The following is an 18984-nucleotide window of genomic DNA, read 5'->3' on the forward strand; positions in this document are numbered from 1 at the left end:
AAAATATTATGTTTCATTTTAGGCAAATACAATTCTTCCTCATTCACACAGCCATCATTTGCACTGCCTGCCAACCCTAATGAATATGGCTGCATCTTTCGATATCCCCAAGGAAAAGAGACTGTAAGTATCAGAGCTCTAGCAAAGACTGTGCCTGGTGTATTTAATACCCATTTAGATGACGTTCTCTTCTTTTTAAAATTCTGTGTGTGTGTGTGTGTAGATTATGCTTTGGAAATTTTTATTTTTTATTTTTTTGGAAATTCTTTTGGGATGCCTTCAGATGAAGGGAAAGTTGATAGTATTATTTAATATAAGCTACAATGTATTATAGCTTAGTAAAATCAAGTTTTTCTGGCATGTTCCTGGACAAGGACATAAACTTTTTACCACATCATTAAAAATGTTGTTTGAGAATTTTTTGACTGTTTTATGTTTTAAGCAGCAACTTAGGCTCTTTAATGTCTAAACTATTTCAAGTTAATAAAGCACAAAGAGTAATAATGTATTCTTTTGTATGTGTAGTAAAAAATTTTGGAGGTTCGTAACCCATACTATAGGCATTGAAGTAAGCTAAACTCTTAAATCTGAAGGAGGTATTGCAAATAATTTATAAACAAAAGTATGGTAATACAGCTGTAGCTCTGCTGGAATTTTGTTGCTAATAATAAAATATAATTTAAAAGGTAAAGGTGGAGATGCTTGATTGAAAAGCACTAGTAGGAATCTCTTTCATTTGGTTAAAATTATATCTAAGCCAGGGGTGTTTTTTTCTCTTCTCTCTTTTTTTTTTTTAAATCTACCTATTATGATCTGAGAAATTTATATATTTGGACTTTTTTTTGTAATATTAGTGAAATGTAGTTCATTAGCTATTCAGAACTGTGACTTTTTATTGATAGTTATACATTTCTTAAAAGTTTAGTTAGCTTTATTAATTCAGGAGTACACATATGGGCCTCACTATAAATAAATAATATTCTATTAATTTTAACTCTGCCAGTGAATATACTATTATTTAATAGAATGAAGTTGTATTATAAACTAAGAGTTACTAGGGATTATCTCAGTGCTAACTCTAGGCTTCCATTAGTAATGATAGCTTTCAACTTTTTCTTTTTTTAAGTTTATTTATTTAAGCAACCTATCTCTATATTCAGTGTGGGGCTCAAACCCTGAGATCAAGAGCTTCATGCCCTACTGATGCCAGCCATGTGCCCCTTTCAGTTTTTATTTTAGTAGTTTCATGATGGAAAAATGTATTTCCCAAAGCCTGGTAGATCTGACTTCTCTGGGTCAGATTATGGCCATGAATTTCAGGGTTCATCAAGAATTCAAATTTACCTTCAAAATTTCAGCAATAATAGTCTTATAATAGTTTTTTGCTGTTGTTTTTTTTAGCTCAGCAGGGTCTCTTTACTTTCACTAATTGCCAATCTGAGCCCATCTCAGGCTTTTAAAATTTTAAATCTGATTTGTTTTTACCAGAAGTTCTGGAGTTGAGACTTGATTGCTATGAGATTCTTGAAAGCTGTGCTTTTATGGACCACAAACAAGAAATTAAAAATTTTTTAAAGGATACCATTCACAGTTGCAGATCCATGGTGGAGACTGTATGAATTGATACTGGAATCATCAATTATCCACATGGTGGGGGGAAATAAAATATTCCAGCCTTATACCATAAACAAAAATCAGTTTCGGATGGATTAAAGATTTAAATGTGAAAAGCAAATTTTTAAACTTCTGTAAGAAAATAGAGAAAACTAGGTTTCTGACTTTGTAGGAGTTCTTAAAACCAGTATACAAAAAGCGCCCACCGCCACAGAAGAAAAGATTGGTAAATACATAGTTAGCTGGGTCTACATAGTGTTTCTTCATACAGATCAGCAGTGTTTTTGATTTTTTTTGTGGTTTCAAATTTGTTTAAATAATTTACTTTTTAGTAACAGTCTCTAGTCTTGAATTTATATATTTTACTAGAGTAATTTACCAAAGTGATCTGTTTAAAATTATGCTAGCTTTGCTACAGTATTAATTCAGTTTTTTTTTTTTCATTAGGCGAGCCAGTGCAGCTTTGAACTGTTTAAAACGCTTCCATGAAATGAAGAAACGAGGACCTAAACCTTACAGCCTTCATTTAGATCACATTATTCAGAAAGCAATTGCAACCCACCAGAAACGGGATCAGTATCTCCGAGTTCAGAAAGATATATTTGTTCTTAAGGTACTGACATGAAATGTCGCAATTTTTAACTTAGTTTCCTGATTTTTTTTTTTTAAAGATTTTATTTATTTATTTGACAGAGAGAGAGAGAGACAGCCAGCGACAGAGGGGAACACAAGCAGGGGGAGTGGGAGAGGAAGAAACAGGCTCCCAGCAGAGCAGGGAGCCGATGCGGGACTTGATCCCAGGAACCTAAGCGCCCTAAGGCAGACGCTTAACGACTGAGCCACCCAGACGTCCCTAGAGCTATGTTTTTATAACTTTTTAAAGTTAAAAAGCCTTGATAATTCATCCTTAAATGAAAAATCTTTCTTTATGTTTTTAAAATTTGAACTTAGTTTTCTGAATGTGAAGATAATTTGCCTTCATTTTCCTTACTACTATCTCATGATTTTAGGATACAGAGGAAGCTCTTTTAATGAACCTTAGAGATAGCCAAGTTCTTCAACATAAAGAGAATCTTGAATGGAATTGGAATCTTATAGGGACCATTCTTAAGGTATGACAGGATACTTCTTGGTTATGGCTTCATTTTATTATTCATTGTAATTCATCATAGTTATATTTTGGGAATTGACAAATACATGTATGATATAACATATTGTGTTTTTCTAGTGGCCAAATGTAAATCTAAGAAACTATAAAGATGAACAGTTGCACAGGTATGTAACAACTGTTTTGCATTTAAATTGAAAGAAATTAGATTTGAATTATATTATGCCTAATACCCATGAAAAGTAATAATTGGTGTTTTAAAGATACATACATACATTTTAATCGTTGGTATTCAGTAGGTACATGTATACATTTTTGTGTATACTCTTATAACCCAAAAGCATCAGCTAATTCTTTTTCTAGTTATTTATATTCTGGTTTTAGTTTTGGAACAAATGAAGTACTTCAGATAAAAGTTTCTCAAATTGGGGTAATTTCAGCCATGTTGTAATCTTAGTCCTAAGGTATGAAGATGACATAATAAGGACATAGTTTCTCTCCCAAAATGATGGCCGTTTTACTATTCTCCTTCTACTCGCATTTGCATCTGACTTTGGAGGGTTAGCCATTTGTCCTCCTCTTTACATTCCCCTTAACCAAGTTGATGTTCTCCACACCTTTCATAAAACATACTAATGTTCATGGCATACACAGTACTTCAAGCCACTGTGCTATTCTCTAGAACCCCCATGCGTTTTTACTCATTCTGAGTTTAGACTAATCCACTGCCAGTACTGCTCTCATTCAGTAAGAGGGCCTTTACTTCATGTTTCTGAAAAATTTATGTCCTTAACATTATTATTTGGTTGTATTCATCCATTCATGATACTTAACTTAATATCTGTATTAAGTTTATATGGAACATATATAAAGTTAAATTGGAATAAAGAAGCATAGCAGCAACTTTTCATACTGCTTGAGAACAGAGATGAAGTCTCATTCAACTTTGTTTCTCCACATCCTAGAATTGGCACCATTTTTGGATTGTAGTGCATGAAATTAAATTGAACTAAGTTAAATGGAAGCTTAGCTCATAATGTTGAAAGTTTTAACATTGAAATATAGATTATGTTCATTGCTTCATAAATTCATTTGCCTTAATTTTACCTGCAGTGTTTGTGCTTGGCTTTTTGCCTAATTGTGAAAAACGGACAGAATTGTGGTGTGATTTATTTTGCTTAAAATTAATCCAGTATAGGATTATTGTATAGAGACATGGGACAAAGATTGTCCCAAAATACAGTAGAAGAAAATTTATGTTCAGGTGTCTTCTTCATATTTATCCAAGCGTATCTTCTAACTATGTTATATCTGCATTTTTCCAGCTAGCATCTTTGTTTTCTATTTCTTTCAGGCATCTCACCATAAAATTCTTATTTCACAAACTGTTCTTGACAATTACATTGTTTTTTTGGTTGGTTTTTGGTATTTTGTTGTTTTTGCGTGTGTGTGTGTGTGTGTGTGTGTGTGTGTGTGTAATGTACCAAATGTGTTTATTCCTTGCCATTTACTCTAGTGGTTTAAACCCAAAACATATTCAAACCTTATTATTATCTTAAGCTATGGTTAAGATTTTAAAGTAGTTTTGGTTTCTTACTTTATTGCTAATTTTATTTTGCTTTTAGGTTTGTACGAAGACTACTTTACTTTTACAAGCCCAGCAGTAAATTATATGCCAACCTGGATCTGGATTTTGCCAAGTCCAAGCAGCTCACAGTTGTGGGTTGCCAATTTACAGAATTTCTTCTTGAGTCTGAAGAGGTAGTAATAAGCACTTTGAATATTTTCCAGAGCAAATGTCTTTCATTAAATTTGCCCCCTTCCTTTTATTTCTGAGTATGCATAAGTTGTATTTAGAAACATAGGGAATGAGCCCAGACCTAGATTTGAATTCTGACTCTGTCGCTAGCTAGTTATTTGACTTTGGACAACTTATGTGCCTTATAGAAGACCTGGTTTTCTCTTTTTAAAATGGAAGATATATCATCTTCATGCAGCATTGTGTTGAATGAAATTTAAAAGAACATACTCAGTGATTGGTATCTGTTATTAGTCACTTCATCATTATCATTATGTTTTTTGGATTTGATTAAAGTTAATTTTCTAACTATAGTCACTAAGTGCTTCTCCAATAATATCATAATGTATTTGCTTTTAGGATGGGCAAGGATACTTAGAAGATCTAGTAAAAGATATTGTTCAGTGGCTCAATGCCTCATCTGGAATGAAGCCTGAAAGAAGTCTTCAAAATAATGGTTTATTGACTACCCTTAGTCAACACTACTTTTTATTTATTGGAACACTTTCTTGCCACCCTCATGGAGTCAAAATGCTGGAAAAATGCAGCGTATTTCAATGGTAAGTATCCCCAGGTTGTTTCAGTATATTCCTGAACTTTATTTTTAATGTAGTGAGAAATGGTATGTTTTTTATTCTGTGTACATGTATTTGGTAAATTTTATTAAAATACAAAAAAAATTAGAGTTATCTTGATGCTTTGTGCTCTTTTTTCTTTGATATTTATCATTAAATGCTTTCTTTTAGAAATGCTTGTTTATATTTTCATCTTTTTTTTTTTTTTTTTTAAGTCTCCTTAATCTCTGTTCCTTGAAAAACCAAGATCACTTACTGAAACTGACCGTTTCTAGCTTGGACTACAGCAGAGATGGATTGGCGAGAGTTATCCTTTCAAAAATCCTTACTGCAGCCACTGATGTGAGTATAACATCAACAAAACTGTATTTTTTTATAGCCAGTTAATTCAGTACTTCATAAAATTTAACCAAGCAAAATTAATTATTAATCCTAAGAATATGAGATGGAATTTGAGTTTACTTTAAAATAGTAGTTCCTCCATTGGGTGGCAGGGTGGCTCACGGCTCAGGTCATGATCCCAGGGTCCTGGGATCGAGCCCCACATTGGGCTCCCTGTTAAGTGGGCAGTCTGCTTCTCCCTCTACCTCTGTCGCTCCCCCTGAACTGTGCACAGTACCCATATCTTTCTATAAAGGGGAAGAAGCAGCTAGATTGAAACAGAAATATTTTATTTACTAGTATTAAGAAAATATATCAGGGGCTAGACCTCACTTCAATTTTTCTGCCATTTTCAAGTAGCAAAACTGTCCCAAAGCAAAGTCCAAATAGGCTATCCATGAAGTTTGGGTTTTGTTTGTTTGTTTTTATTTTTTCATTTATCTTTGTAGGCCTGCAGGCTATATGCAACAAAACATTTAAGAGTATTACTGAGAGCTAATGTTGAATTCTTCAATAATTGGGGAATTGAATTACTAGTGACCCAGCTGCATGATAAAAACAAAACGATTTCTTCTGAAGCTCTTGATATTCTTGATGAAGCATGTGAAGACAAGGTAAAGGTTTATTATTTTATGATAAAATACTTAGGCATGAATTTTTATTCAATTATTTTAATTATTCAATTAATTTTAATTATTAAAATACTCAATTTTAATAGAAAATTATGTGAAATTATAATGTACTTAATATAGGTGTTTTAGAAACAGAATTTACTCTCATTTTGCAATTGTTAATTTGCCTAATAATTACTTTTTTTAGGCCAATCTTCATGCTCTTATTCAGATGAAGCCAGCTTTATCCCACCTTGGAGACAAGGGTTTGCTTCTCCTCCTGAGGTAAATGTTAAGTAAATTTTTCTTATAGTTACGTTTTTTGTTGTGTCCTCTGTAGCAGTGTATTTTAAAGCTGGATTCAAATCCAAACAAGAAATACTTTAAAGGGTTTGGTGTTAACTTCTGAAAGAGGTCTATTTTAGAATCTTAGATATCCTTTAATACTGAAACTCTGTCTTTTCATTGTTTTCCTTAATGTTTCTTTTATATTTGTGTCTCGTCATGATTTTCATGACATTTTCTTTACTATGATTAGATTCATGTGTTTTTGCAAGAAAATTTATTTGTATTTGAAATTACAGTAAATAATATAGAAATATAGTAAATTGGAGGAAGCTATTCATAAAGTCTTTTAGCTCCTTAAACATACTATTGCTTAAGATGTTTTAGCTCCTTAAACACTGTGGTCAGACTCTGTGTTAAACTATTGCTTGCTTTAATTTACAGATTTCTTTCCATTCCAAAAGGATTTTCCTATCTGAATGAAAGGGGTTATGTAGCAAAACAATTGGAAAAGTGGCACAAGGTAACTTTCTGTTGATTGCAATTTGGGAGTCCTCAGTATATAGTAGTAGTTGAAACTTGAAATGAGTTAGATCACCAGGGAAGATAGAACAAAAAAAGAAAGAAAACTGGAAATTGCTCCCTAGAGAACATTCTGATTTAATGAGGGGAATAGAAGGACAAAGACAGAAAATTGCCAGAGAGAATGGTGTCACTAAAGGGTGCTTCAGGAAAGAGAGGCCAGTGATATATATTTGTTAAAAAGAGGTCACAGAAGATGAACAGTGAAAAATAAGCTGTTGAATTTGACAGTTTGGTCACTGCTGAATTTTGCCAGAGCATTTTCAGTAGAAAGTTACAAACAGATGCTGAATTGCAGTTACAGTTAGGCAGTAAATGGAAGGTGTAAAAATAAAGACAACATAGTCCCCTTTCTTGAATTAGAGAAAAGGAGACAGGGAAGAGAACTAACATACTGATTGCCTACCATTTCAAGTCTTACTTCATTTAATCCTCAGGGCAACCCTATGAAATATATTGTTATTTTTATTTTGTGAATGAAAATTTGAAGTCTAAGGAGAGTAAACTTTATCCTAGAGGAGTAATTTATCCTAGCTCACAGAGCTAAAAAATAGAGCAGGGGTGCTTTTTGATTCTAAAGCCCATGCTCACTATATTCAATTTCCTCCCAGTAGCTTATGGCATGCCAGCATGAACTGACACTGTCCCTGTTTTAAGGTAATAAAACATGTAGGCCAGTACAGTAATAAAAATTCACTTATTCAGTTTAAAACTTCACCCTAGCACCCAGAGGTAAACTTAGAAACACTAAGTGGAGGGAGGATCTCATCACTCTTTGTGCTCATTCTCCTTGCCACGTACTAGCTACCTGCCGGTTTAGGGCCTCTTCAGCTTTGGAGCGGGAGGAGGAAGAAGAGGTGTGGGGGCCAAGAACAGACTTACTCAGTTGGTACAATTGTTATCTGGGCTATTTAGCTTTGGTTGTTGCAGATTTCAGATGTTAATTCTTCTACTTGAGGGTTACCTTCATGAGTTTCTCAAAGACCTCACCACTGTGGATCTCTCATTTTCAGTTCCCTTGACTAGGGCAGTGGCTCTTCTCCCTGCCCGCTTATATTGCCTCCTGGTAGGTAGAGGTCCACCCCTCAGTTGGGGTTTTCTTGCCTCTCCAGTTTGGTCCTTTTGGGCAGAATCCTCAAGATGACCCACAGTAGGAACTCAGTACATTTCACAGCTATAAACCGTACCCCTGATCTTTGGCTAGTGTTTTCCAAATGAATGTCCCTCGTCAAAAGATGAACCACATGAATGTAACTACTCCTGTATAAAGTTTAGATATCTGCCTTTTTTGCCCTAAGATTTTCATACATAGAGGAAAGTTTGATAGTAGTGTTGTGGGTAATAGTACCAGTAGTAATTATGATGGTATGCTGATAATATTAAAACCTCATATTACTATTACGAAGTAAATATGGAACCTAAAGAAAAAATAGGAAAAGTACGTTTTTAGAGGCTTTAAGTAGGGAGTTAAGGTAACTTACCAAATTCAAGTTGTCTAAAATGGTTTTGAATGAAAAACGTCTCCTTGTGCCCTTATTCTGTCTTTTGTGTAGGTAAATGTCTGTAATAGTTTATTTTGTGTGCATTCAGAGACGTTCTATCCATATATAAGTACATACTCTTTATTTAAAAATACAAGTGAGTTCTATTTTTAAGTGTAGATAAGAATCAGTTTTTCATTTAGCAGTGTATTTGAGGGATCTTTTCAGAGCTATACATTTAAATCAGCTTGTTCTTTTTAATGGCTGCATAGTACATTATGTGAATGTACTTTAACTTTTATAATCACTCCTGTGTTGACATTGTTTCCAACTTTTTTTGTTTTGTAAACAGTGTTTGCTGGATATTTTTCCATATGTCTTTGCATGCTTGTACATGTATTTCTGTAGGATAAATTTCTAAAAGTGTAGTTGTTGAGTCAAAAAGTATGTGAATTAACATTTTTGATACATACTGCCAAATTGCTTTCCGAAGAGGTTCTACCAATTCCTACTAAACAGTTTAAGGTGGAGATCTTTTAGCATTTACCCCAAAGATAAAAATGTAGTAATCCGAAGGGGCACCTGCACCCCAATGTTTATAGCAGCCATGTCCACAACAGCCAAACTATGGAAAGAGCCCAGATGTCCATCGACAGATGAATGGATAAAGAGGTTGTGGTGTGTGTACACACACACACTGTGGAATATTACGCAGCCATCAAAAACCCCGAAATCTTGCCATTTGCAATGATGTGGATGGAATTAAAGGGTATTATGCTAAGCGAAATAAGTCAGCTGGAGAAAGACAATTATTATATGATCTCACTGATATGTGGAATTTAAGAAATAAAACAGAGGATCATAGGGGAAGAGAGGAAAAAATAAAACAAGATGAAACCAGAGAAGGGGACAAGCTATAAGAGACTCTTAATCATGGGAAACAAACTGAGGGTTGTTGGAGGGGAAGAGAGTAGAGGGGTGGGCTAACTAGGTGATGGACATTAAGGAGGGCATGTGATTCAGTGAGCACTGGGTATTATATAAGACTGATGAATCACAGGCCTGTACCTCTGAAACCAGTAATACATTATATGTTAATTAATTGAATTTAAATTTAAAAATGTTAAAAAAATAAAAGGGGAAAAATAAAGTGGAGATCTTTTCAATAAAATGACAGTATGACTTTCAGTTTAAAGAATTTAAAAGTTTTTCAACTTTTAGTTGGAAACATTTTTTACATTTGACTTGATTTAAATCAGTGGGGAAAGAGATACTATTTTTTGTCAAAAGGTGCTGAAAGGATACAATTCATTTAATTTTCTTTTTAAAATTTTTAGTGAATATGTTTACAGTTTAATATTAAGAGGCTTGTTTTTGTTTGTATTTAACGAGGAAAGGAATTTAAGATGAAAAACGAAACTATTAACTTATATGGACTTTAAAATATTAATTGAAAATGGGAATAACAGTATAAGCAGAAAGCTTTGGGATATGATAGAACATTTACATTCATAATACCTCGTTCTCCTGTTTTTAAAAAGTCTTAAATTTTCTTGTACAGATGTTCATTTTTCTTGTATTTATGCTTTTAAGATTTGGTAGTTACCTAACATGTTATGAATTTAGTGAATATGATACTGTATACAGCTAAAACAATATTATCTTCCAGGAGTATAATTCAAAGTATGTTGACTTGATTGAGGAACAACTTAATGAAGCACTTACTACTTACCGAAAGCCAATTGATGGTGATAACTATGTTCGTCGAAGTAACCAAAGGTAGTCTAGTTAATGGAATAATTTATTACTGGTCCTCTAATAAAAATTTCAAAACCAGTTCATAATAATTCTTTATTTTTTGAAATTTTCTGAGTACTTGGAAATTTTATTTCCCTCACTGACATAAGACAAAAATCTTAAAGCATAGGATTGACTGCTCAAGAACTCCAGTGGCACTCAAAACATGCTGACTACCCTACTAATATAATTTGTATACCTTCCACGCTCTTACCTGGTCTTTTTTCTGGTCTCAGCTCTCTTACCATTATGCATTACTTTGAGGCCAGGTAAACTGTTCTTTTTCTAGAGAAATTCTCGTGCTTTTCCACTTTCATATTTTTATGTATGCCGAGAGATTATATCTTTATCTAGTACTTTGTTAGTAGTCTTTGTTTTAATTAGCATATTGTAAATGAGGTAATAGGTGTATCAGTCATCTTTCTTATACTAGATTACAGCGTCCTCATGTCTACCTGCCTGTACACCTCTATGGACAACTGGTACACCACAAAACAGGCTGTCATTTGTTGGAAGTACAGGTAAAAACATAATTTACTTGTTTTAAATAGCTACAATCATAGAAAAAAAATCTCAGTATTTCTAAAGTAGTACCTTTGCAAAAACTTCTCAAAAGCCTTAAAGTTAGCAGCATAATTGCTTTTAAAGCCAACGATCTTATAACTGACTTAGGCACTTTGTGTTTGTAATCCTTAGGTATATCACTGGTTTGCATGCCTTTCCCTGACTTACGTGTCACCTTTTGCCTAGCTAATTTGTTACATAGGCTAAGTAAGCCACTTAAACTCTGAGTTCTGTCTTTTTTGGTTTGTTGCGAAGTTCATCTCTTTTGTAGAAACATACTAAAAAACTGAATTTCTTAATTGTCCTTGTTGGGAAGTTAAACCGAAGCTGATACAGATTCAGTTATCTTTGGTGAGCAACAAACTGGAAGTATTAATTACTATTTGTTTGTACCTCACTATTCTCATGTACTCATGGACTATAACAGGCTTAGTGTCAAGCAGTTATTCTTTGATTATATGCACACCAAATTTGTGGCTGTGAATATGTCTTGCTACTAAGTGTTTTCAATAAATGCAACTTTTTTCTTATTTTAGAAATACAGAAGTATTTGCATGTGTGTCTTTTGAACAATAGTAATCTGGCAGTTTAGTTCATTTTTCTGTCAGTGTTCATCCCAGGGGCAAAAGTTTTACATAAATGTACTCGATAGTGTCCTATTTTTATATTAAGTCTGAAGACTTTTGGAGCACATACCTTTATATTAGTTTTTTTAATTCACTAGTGTTCTATTTAAAAAACTGATAATTATGACTAACATTTTTATAATACTAGGTACCAAGTACTTTGTTAAGCACTTTATATGTAATGATTAAGTCATTACACCTTATGAAACAGATCTCTCTATTTTAGCGATTGGAAATCAAGGCATGGGGGATTAACTAACTTGCTCAAAACCACATAGCTAGTAAGTGCTAACTCTAGAATATGAACTCAGAGCCCCTGCACTAGTGCTGTTTAAGAAAGTTTACATAAAATTATTTTAGAATTTTAAATAGGCAAAAGTTACTAAATGCAAACCTTAAAAATTTCATTTTAAGATGCATTGAAAACATATTGTTACTCTTTTTTTATTTTTCTTTCTCCAGAATATTATTACCGAACTCTGTCACAATGTTCGTACACCAGATTTGGATAAATGGGAAGAAATTAAAAAACTGAAAGCATCTCTTTGGGCCTTGGTTTGTAATAAACACTTCTATAAGATCTTCATCATTTTTAGATTTTTAAAATTTTCTTAATAAATAAAAATAATTTTATTTAGAACTTCTTCTCAGATTAATATTCTAAGACCAAGATTGTTTCTGCCCATTTTAAATACTATTTTTAGACTGGAAAATAGATGATTAAGCTATTAGTTTTCTTGCTAAGACAAATGGAGCATTAATTCCTAAAGTTCCATATTTAAGTTTTTTTTTCACATTTTTTTCTTTCTCATAGATGGGGTTAAATTTCTTGTTTTGGTAGCTCTCCCAAATTTCTCGAAAAAGTTACTTTTATAAATATATTTGATATAAGTGATTTCTTTTCTTTCAGGGAAATATTGGCTCATCAAATTGGGGTCTCAATTTGCTACAGGAAGAAAATGTGATTCCAGATATACTAAAACTTGCAAAGCAGTGTGAGGTTCTTTCAATTAGGGGGTATGTTATTTCACTCATAAATATTTCTAATGTATATATTCTTGTTCACAAATGGCTGTGAGGGAAGAGTATTTTATGATTCAGTGTAGTCCATTGGAACTATTAATTCACTGAAAGTCCTAATGATAAAAGATTCAAAAAGGAAAGGTGGGGTGGGGGTGCGCACCTGGCTGGCTCAGTCAGTAGAGTATGTGATTCTTGATCTTGGGGTCATGAGTTTGAGCCCCACACTGGGAGTAGAGTTTACTTAAAAAAAAAAAAAAAAGATTTTTAAATGCACTAAGTTAAACATCTTAAGGAGCTCCTTGCTTAATGTTACCATTTCATTTTTATCATTATGTTGAAGTTTAGTAACTGGCAAACAGTGAAAGTATAATGTATATGCAGGAGTCCAATAGTCCATATATTCCAGATTTATCCCAGAAATGTCAGAAATGTTAGTATGTGTCATTTTTCCCCTAAGATTTGCATTATGTTTTTTTAAATTACTTCTTTGTAATTACTATGTATATTAGGAAGGTGTTGATGTTACTTACGGCTTCTAAGTTACTCCTAACTCATTTTAATACATTTTTCCACAAGCTAAACAATTTTTTAATGACTTTTAAAGAAAATTCAAATGTACATATAGCAAACTAATATTTTGGTTACTTTAAGAAATCTCAGTTTGGAATTATAAACTGTCATTACTGCATCTTTTACATATAGGACCTGTGTATATGTGCTTGGGCTCATAGCCAAAACCAAACAGGGCTGTGATATTCTGAAATGTCACAACTGGGATTCTGTAAGGCACAGTCGCAAACATTTGTGGCCAGTGGTTCCAGATGATGTAGACCAACTCTGTAATGAACTTTCATCTATCCCAAGCACCCTGAGTTTGAACTCAGAGTCAACCAGCTCTAGACATAATAGTGAAAGTGAATCTGCACCATCAAGTGAGTATTATTGACAAGATCATATAAAGTTAGCTGAAATTCACATTTGTATTTGTAATATCACAATTTAAATGTATTTGTTACATTCCTGATTTACTTTTTTCTAAGATAATTTGGCAGTAATGGGGTCTTGGAGAATGTGTTATCTTTTCACAGCGGAGAGTGATAACCACGAGACTACATTGTTCTCTCTCCTTGCTTTTCTAAATAGCTTTCAGAAAAGTCTTACTGACAGAGTTAAAAAATAACCCATGTGCCAGAAGAACCCTTTTTGCTTATCATAAATCTAAAAAGTAAATGTTTATTTGCTTACCTCCTTCATTTATATACTTTTTTCACTCATTTTTCAGATACAGAGATTGTTGAACCAGAATGTATTTGTTAAGAGATATTATACTTACATATTCATTTTTGAGAGAAGAGCTAAATTTTAAAACTAAATATTGAAACTGTTAAAAGATGGAGTATCAAAAAATCAATTAAATAAAAGTTTGTAGTTTTAAGCCCTAAATATTATTAGTCGTACAAAATTTAAGAAATGATTCTTTTTAAGAAGATAGTGCAATATTTTTCAAACCATATTTCACTAGGCCAAAGATGCTGTGAATTATAAGAGGCAGCAGTATTTTATGTGCCACTAAAAAAGAAGAAAAAAATACTGCCTATTAAACTAGGACATACCACTGATTACAAGATGCATTCTGATTTTAGAGATATTACATGTGAAAAATGTGCATCTTAGAATTAACAAAATCTGAAAATACGTTATGTAAGTTTATTTGGGATTTTACTTTGCTTTCTTTCAAAATAAATTTGAAGTTTATAATTATTGATCAAAAAGTTAAAAGTTAAAATGGGATAAAATCTCATAGATGTCTTTGGACACCCAGATTGAGTCTTTTTTTTTTTTTTTTAAGTTAGAGTTGGACACTGAATTTAGATGAGTTCCTTAGTACCTAAAGGAAAATAAATAAGCCTAATTGATTTAAACATGAATTTAAAATGCTGTGACTTAGTTCTTTATAAGTATATTTTAAGAGGAGGAATTCATTTCTTACAAGATTAATTTCTACTACCTATTGTGATTTGAAAAATAAACTAACAGGAATATGTATGAGTGAATGAACATCTATGGTCAAATCTCCTTTTTCCTTTAATTTTATCCTGAATATTTGGAGGTTTTGGAAACTCCCTGCCATTAAAACAGTCAAGCAAAAAAACACTTAATGTAAACTGGGTCATAATGAATCCTTTAATTTTTCCTGGGAAATAACAGAAGTTCCTCGTAATGACATAATTTCACATTTTATTTAAGTTCAAACACTTGGTCTCAAGAAGTTCTTTTTTTTTTTTAATGTGGCTCTCAGCAGTTTAACCCTTTATTTTTGAAAATTTTTTTCCTAGATGACTATTCAACAAAAAATTCTTGAAATACGTCACTGACAATTGCTTTGATTTGTTTTGTCATTTTTTATGTGCTCTTATTAACAACCCTTTGATCATAGGTATGTTCATAATGGAGGATGACCGGTTTGGCAGCAGCTCTACCAGTACATTTTTTCTTGACATCAACGAAGATACAGAGCCAGCATTTTACGATCGACCTGGACCTATAAAGGATAAAAATTCATTCCCTTTCTTTGCTTCTAGTAAACTTGTGAAGAATCGTATCTTAAATTCACTTACTTTGCCTAATAAAAAACATCGTAGTAGCAGTGATCCGAAAGGAGGGAAACTGTCATCTGAAAATAAGACAAACAACAGGCGGATCAGAACACTTACAGAGCCCAGTGTTGACTTTAATCATAGTGATGATTTCACACCCGTATCCACAGTACAGAAAACATTACAATTAGAAACTTCATTTGTTGGGAATAAGCACATTGAAGACACTGGTAGTACTCCAAGTATTGGAGAGAATGACTTAAAATTCACCAAGAGTCTTGGTACAGAGAATCACAGAGAAAACACAAGCCGAGAGAGATTAGTTGTAGAAAGTTCAACAAGCTCACATATGAAGATACGTAGCCAAAGTTTTAATACAGACACTACAACAAGTGGCATAAGTTCTATGAGTTCAAGTCCTTCACGGGAGACAGTAGGTGTCGATGCTACAACTGTGGACACAGACTGTGGAAGTATGAGTACTGTGGTAAGTACTAAAACTGTTAAGACAAGCCACTATTTGACGCCACAGTCTAACCACCTGTCTCTCTCCAAATCAAACTCAGTGTCCCTGGTGCCTCCAGGTTCTTCTCATACACTTCCTAGAAGAGCACAGTCCCTTAAAGCACCCTCTATTGCTACGATTAAAAGTCTAGCAGATTGTAACTTTAGTTACACGAGTTCTAGAGACGCCTTTGGCTACGCTACACTGAAAAGATTACAGCAACAAAGAATGCATCCATCCTTATCTCATTCTGAAGCTTTGGCATCTCCAGCAAAAGACGTGCTGTTTACTGATACTATCACCATGAAGGCCAACAGCTTTGAGTCCAGGTTAACACCAAGCAGGTGAGCAAATACACGTTTAAAAATGAACAATAATGGTTGCATTTTAACAGACTTAAATGGAAAGCATTAGACAGGTTTTGCATCTACGTAAGCCTCAGAACTGACCAATTATAATTGTTTACTATGGTAGGCTATAAGCTCCTAGTTACCCGATATGATTTGAAATGGATTCTTGCAGCTGCGAGGGGGGAAAAGAAATTCTTTTAGGCCCTGACAATAAACATATATGGTTTGCAAGGACACACAAGTCACAAGCTTTTTTTTATTTCTCGCTTCTGCAAGGATCGATTTTAAAAAGAAGCATGTCGGGGGAATCAGGAGCTTAAGACCTACAATAACAAACAACCTTTTCAGGTAGGTCAATTTAAGGCTCCAAAAGTTGACCTTTATTATTATTATATTTTCTCAGTAACTACAAATTTTAGTAAAATTCTTTTCAGTTTGTCTGAAGTAGCTGTGATGATTTAGTAGGAACCTAATGAATATTAAATGAATTACTTGGCCCTCAGGATTAAGCAGTAGCAGTTTACCTATGCTCAAGAACTTTTAGGGAATTTCTATGCCATATCTAAAGATTGTGACCAATCAAAATAAATAATAATAATTACTAAATAATAAATAATTCTGATTTTACCTTTAAAATATATGCAGTGTAAAATTTGTTGCAAAGATTTCTGTACCTGTTATTTTGTTTTTGTTGGGCCAAATACTTCTAAAAGTTTACCTAGTTTTTGGTTATTAATTCCCACTTATTTAAATGGATTAGTATTTGTCAGATACTGAGAATAGTGCTTGACGCATATCGTCATCATTAGTGTTATGGGTAGTTATTTCCTTATGTAACCCATTTGGCTTTTACAGAACCAAATTCTTAATAACATTAAGAAGTTATTAAGCAGTTTTACTTCAGTAATGCTAATGCATTTAGTAGAAGGGGTTCCTCTGTAGCAGATTATAAATTATATCCCATTTGATAGACTTTTATAAATTATATGGTGATGTCTCATACAGGAACTCACCCATCTTTGGCAACCTCATCAATTCAGAACAAAGAGAGGCAAATCTCTTAATAGCTCACTAGTTTAAATCTGTGCAGTAAGGTTCATGAATTGTATTCAAAAGAGGTACCTCTGACCCACATTCAAATTTGATATTTATTTTAACAAGCTTGGATACCAGGTTTTCAGGCCTATGGGAGCAACAGTTAGAAGCTTCTGATTGGTAGGAAGACTATAACAGGAAAGGACAGCTGATAAAATTGGTAGCAAAGGAGGAAACTTTTATATTAAAACAAAATATTTGAAGACTCAGACCACTGCAGCAGCCAGGGGCCAGTAAGTAACGTAGCACAGCAAAACAAGCAGGAGGAGGAGTACCATCGTACAGCTCAGTGCAATAACCAGTGCTGTTCACTTTGAACCATTCAGTGAAGTTGTTTATATCCCATCAAAGCAGGAATTTCTGTCCAAATTGATGAAGGCCTAGATTAAAGAGTTGTACTGTTTAAATATTCATTAAGAATAGACCAGAAAAGACAGCTAACCCCAAATCACTCATTTCCTAACCAGTCTGGCTTCTTAGAATCTTATTTCCTGTGTTCTCTGTTAGACCAGAAGAAAGTTACTTGGAAGTTTTACTCCTGGAGTAAAATGCCAAGTTATTGGCATTATAAAAGATGAATAGGTGTTTTAATTTCTTGTGAGGGAAAAAAATAAAAACAAGAAAAAATAGTCAAGAGACAAGAACAGCTTGTACAGAGGCATGATGGCATAACAGAATTTTTATGTTCATCAAATCTTTCATTTGTTTTTTCAAATTGTGTTTAGTACTTACTGTGTGTGTGAACCAGGTTCCATGGAGGAAAAAATCGTGTCAGCATTAGTCTTTCTGTTCCTACTTCTTACCTTTGGTTATTTCAGAGAAAATGAAAGTGATGGAAGCTAACTACAGATTTACTTTAAAATAACAGTTTGGAATCCAGGCTGAGAAGGACTATTATTATTTGTTTTGTTTTCTAATAAAATTAACAGGGTAGGCATGCAGATACCTATGGTATAATGGATAACATAAATTCAGCAATCTTAAAAATCATCTCTCACTGAACCGTTTCCTTGGGACATGGTAGAACGAACATTGAAATAGGAATCCTTAATCCTAAATTCTAATCCTGGGACTGAGTGAATGAACTTGAAAAGGTTTTGTAAATTATCCTGTAATGTCTCATCTGCCTAGACTTCAACAACTTTGCAAAACTTCATCAATCCAGAACAAAACCAGGCAGACCTCAGTGGCTCACTGTTAAGAATCTGTGTGGGAAAGTTCATGAATTTTGAAATATCTAGGCCTCAGTTGCCTCATCTAATAGAATTTGGACTAGATCAGTGGTTTTAAGCTTTTCAAATATTGCTTTTTAAGTAGAGAATCTCTTTTTTCACAGAAACATTTCTATGGAAACCCAATATGCAGAATAGATTAAAATGGAGCTAGTCAGTTGAAATAGAGATCAGGAGGGCAAGTAATCCAGTAATTCCTTCCTATACCTCCAGTACTCCTTTAAGAGTTTTATGAAGTAAGAGAGGTTTAACAATATAATTTTAGAACCACTGACCTGTTTTATGAAATTTGTCAATTTCAGTTAGTGGTTTTTAAGCAGAAATTAGGAGTGGTTTTTCTTATGACAATTTTTTTTTTAAGGTTTTATTTATTTGTCAGAGAGAGAGAATACAAGTGGGGGAGTGGCAGGCAGAGCAGGCAGAGGGAGAAGCAGGCTCTCTGCTGACAAGGAACCTGATGCAGGACCCTGGGATCATGACCTGAACTGAAGGCAGAAGCTTAACCGGCTGAGCCACAGGTGTCCCAACTATGATAATCTTAATAGCTACCATTTTGAAGGATTTCTTTTGTGTGCATTACAAAATAATAATTTTTTATATATATCAGGCTACATTGTTATATTTTAAATGACTTGGGTTTCTAAATGCCAGTGTACATTAACATGGAGCCTTGTGTGGTGCCTTGTATATACACAGCAGGTGCCTAGTAAATATTTTAGCATGTATGCTGCATGAATAAGAAATCTGTATCAAGAAATCT

The 18984-nt window shown here is 33.5% G+C and overlaps 1 protein-coding gene across 7 annotated transcripts in view; it reads left to right on the forward strand.

Moving 5' to 3' along the window:
* Positions 1-18984, forward strand: part of RICTOR (RPTOR independent companion of MTOR complex 2) — a 107859-nt gene that overhangs the window by 76453 nt on the left and 12422 nt on the right. For 5 of the 7 annotated variants that reach the window (XM_045787308.2, XM_045787310.2, XM_045787312.2 and 2 more), the window contains 17 exons: positions 23-123; positions 2062-2227; positions 2625-2726; positions 2843-2889; positions 4348-4483; positions 4881-5080; positions 5311-5437; positions 5926-6090; positions 6296-6372; positions 6817-6895; positions 10105-10214; positions 10666-10753; positions 11885-11977; positions 12333-12439; positions 13148-13377; positions 14883-15891; positions 16174-16245. In XM_045787308.2, the coding sequence (XP_045643264.1) occupies positions 23-123; positions 2062-2227; positions 2625-2726; positions 2843-2889; positions 4348-4483; positions 4881-5080; positions 5311-5437; positions 5926-6090; positions 6296-6372; positions 6817-6895; positions 10105-10214; positions 10666-10753; positions 11885-11977; positions 12333-12439; positions 13148-13377; positions 14883-15891; positions 16174-16245 (2909 nt within the window). The remainder of the gene's footprint in view (positions 1-22; positions 124-2061; positions 2228-2624; positions 2727-2842; positions 2890-4347; positions 4484-4880; positions 5081-5310; positions 5438-5925; positions 6091-6295; positions 6373-6816; positions 6896-10104; positions 10215-10665; positions 10754-11884; positions 11978-12332; positions 12440-13147; positions 13378-14882; positions 15892-16173; positions 16246-18984) is intronic. The other 2 variants (XM_045787309.2, XM_045787313.2) reach the window with 1 other exon arrangement.

The sequence above is a fragment of the Ursus americanus genome, chromosome 15 (genome assembly GCF_024610735.1).
Source record: "Ursus americanus isolate L20-20 chromosome 15, mUrsAme1.1.p, whole genome shotgun sequence".
Lineage (NCBI taxonomy): Eukaryota > Metazoa > Chordata > Mammalia > Carnivora > Ursidae > Ursus > Ursus americanus.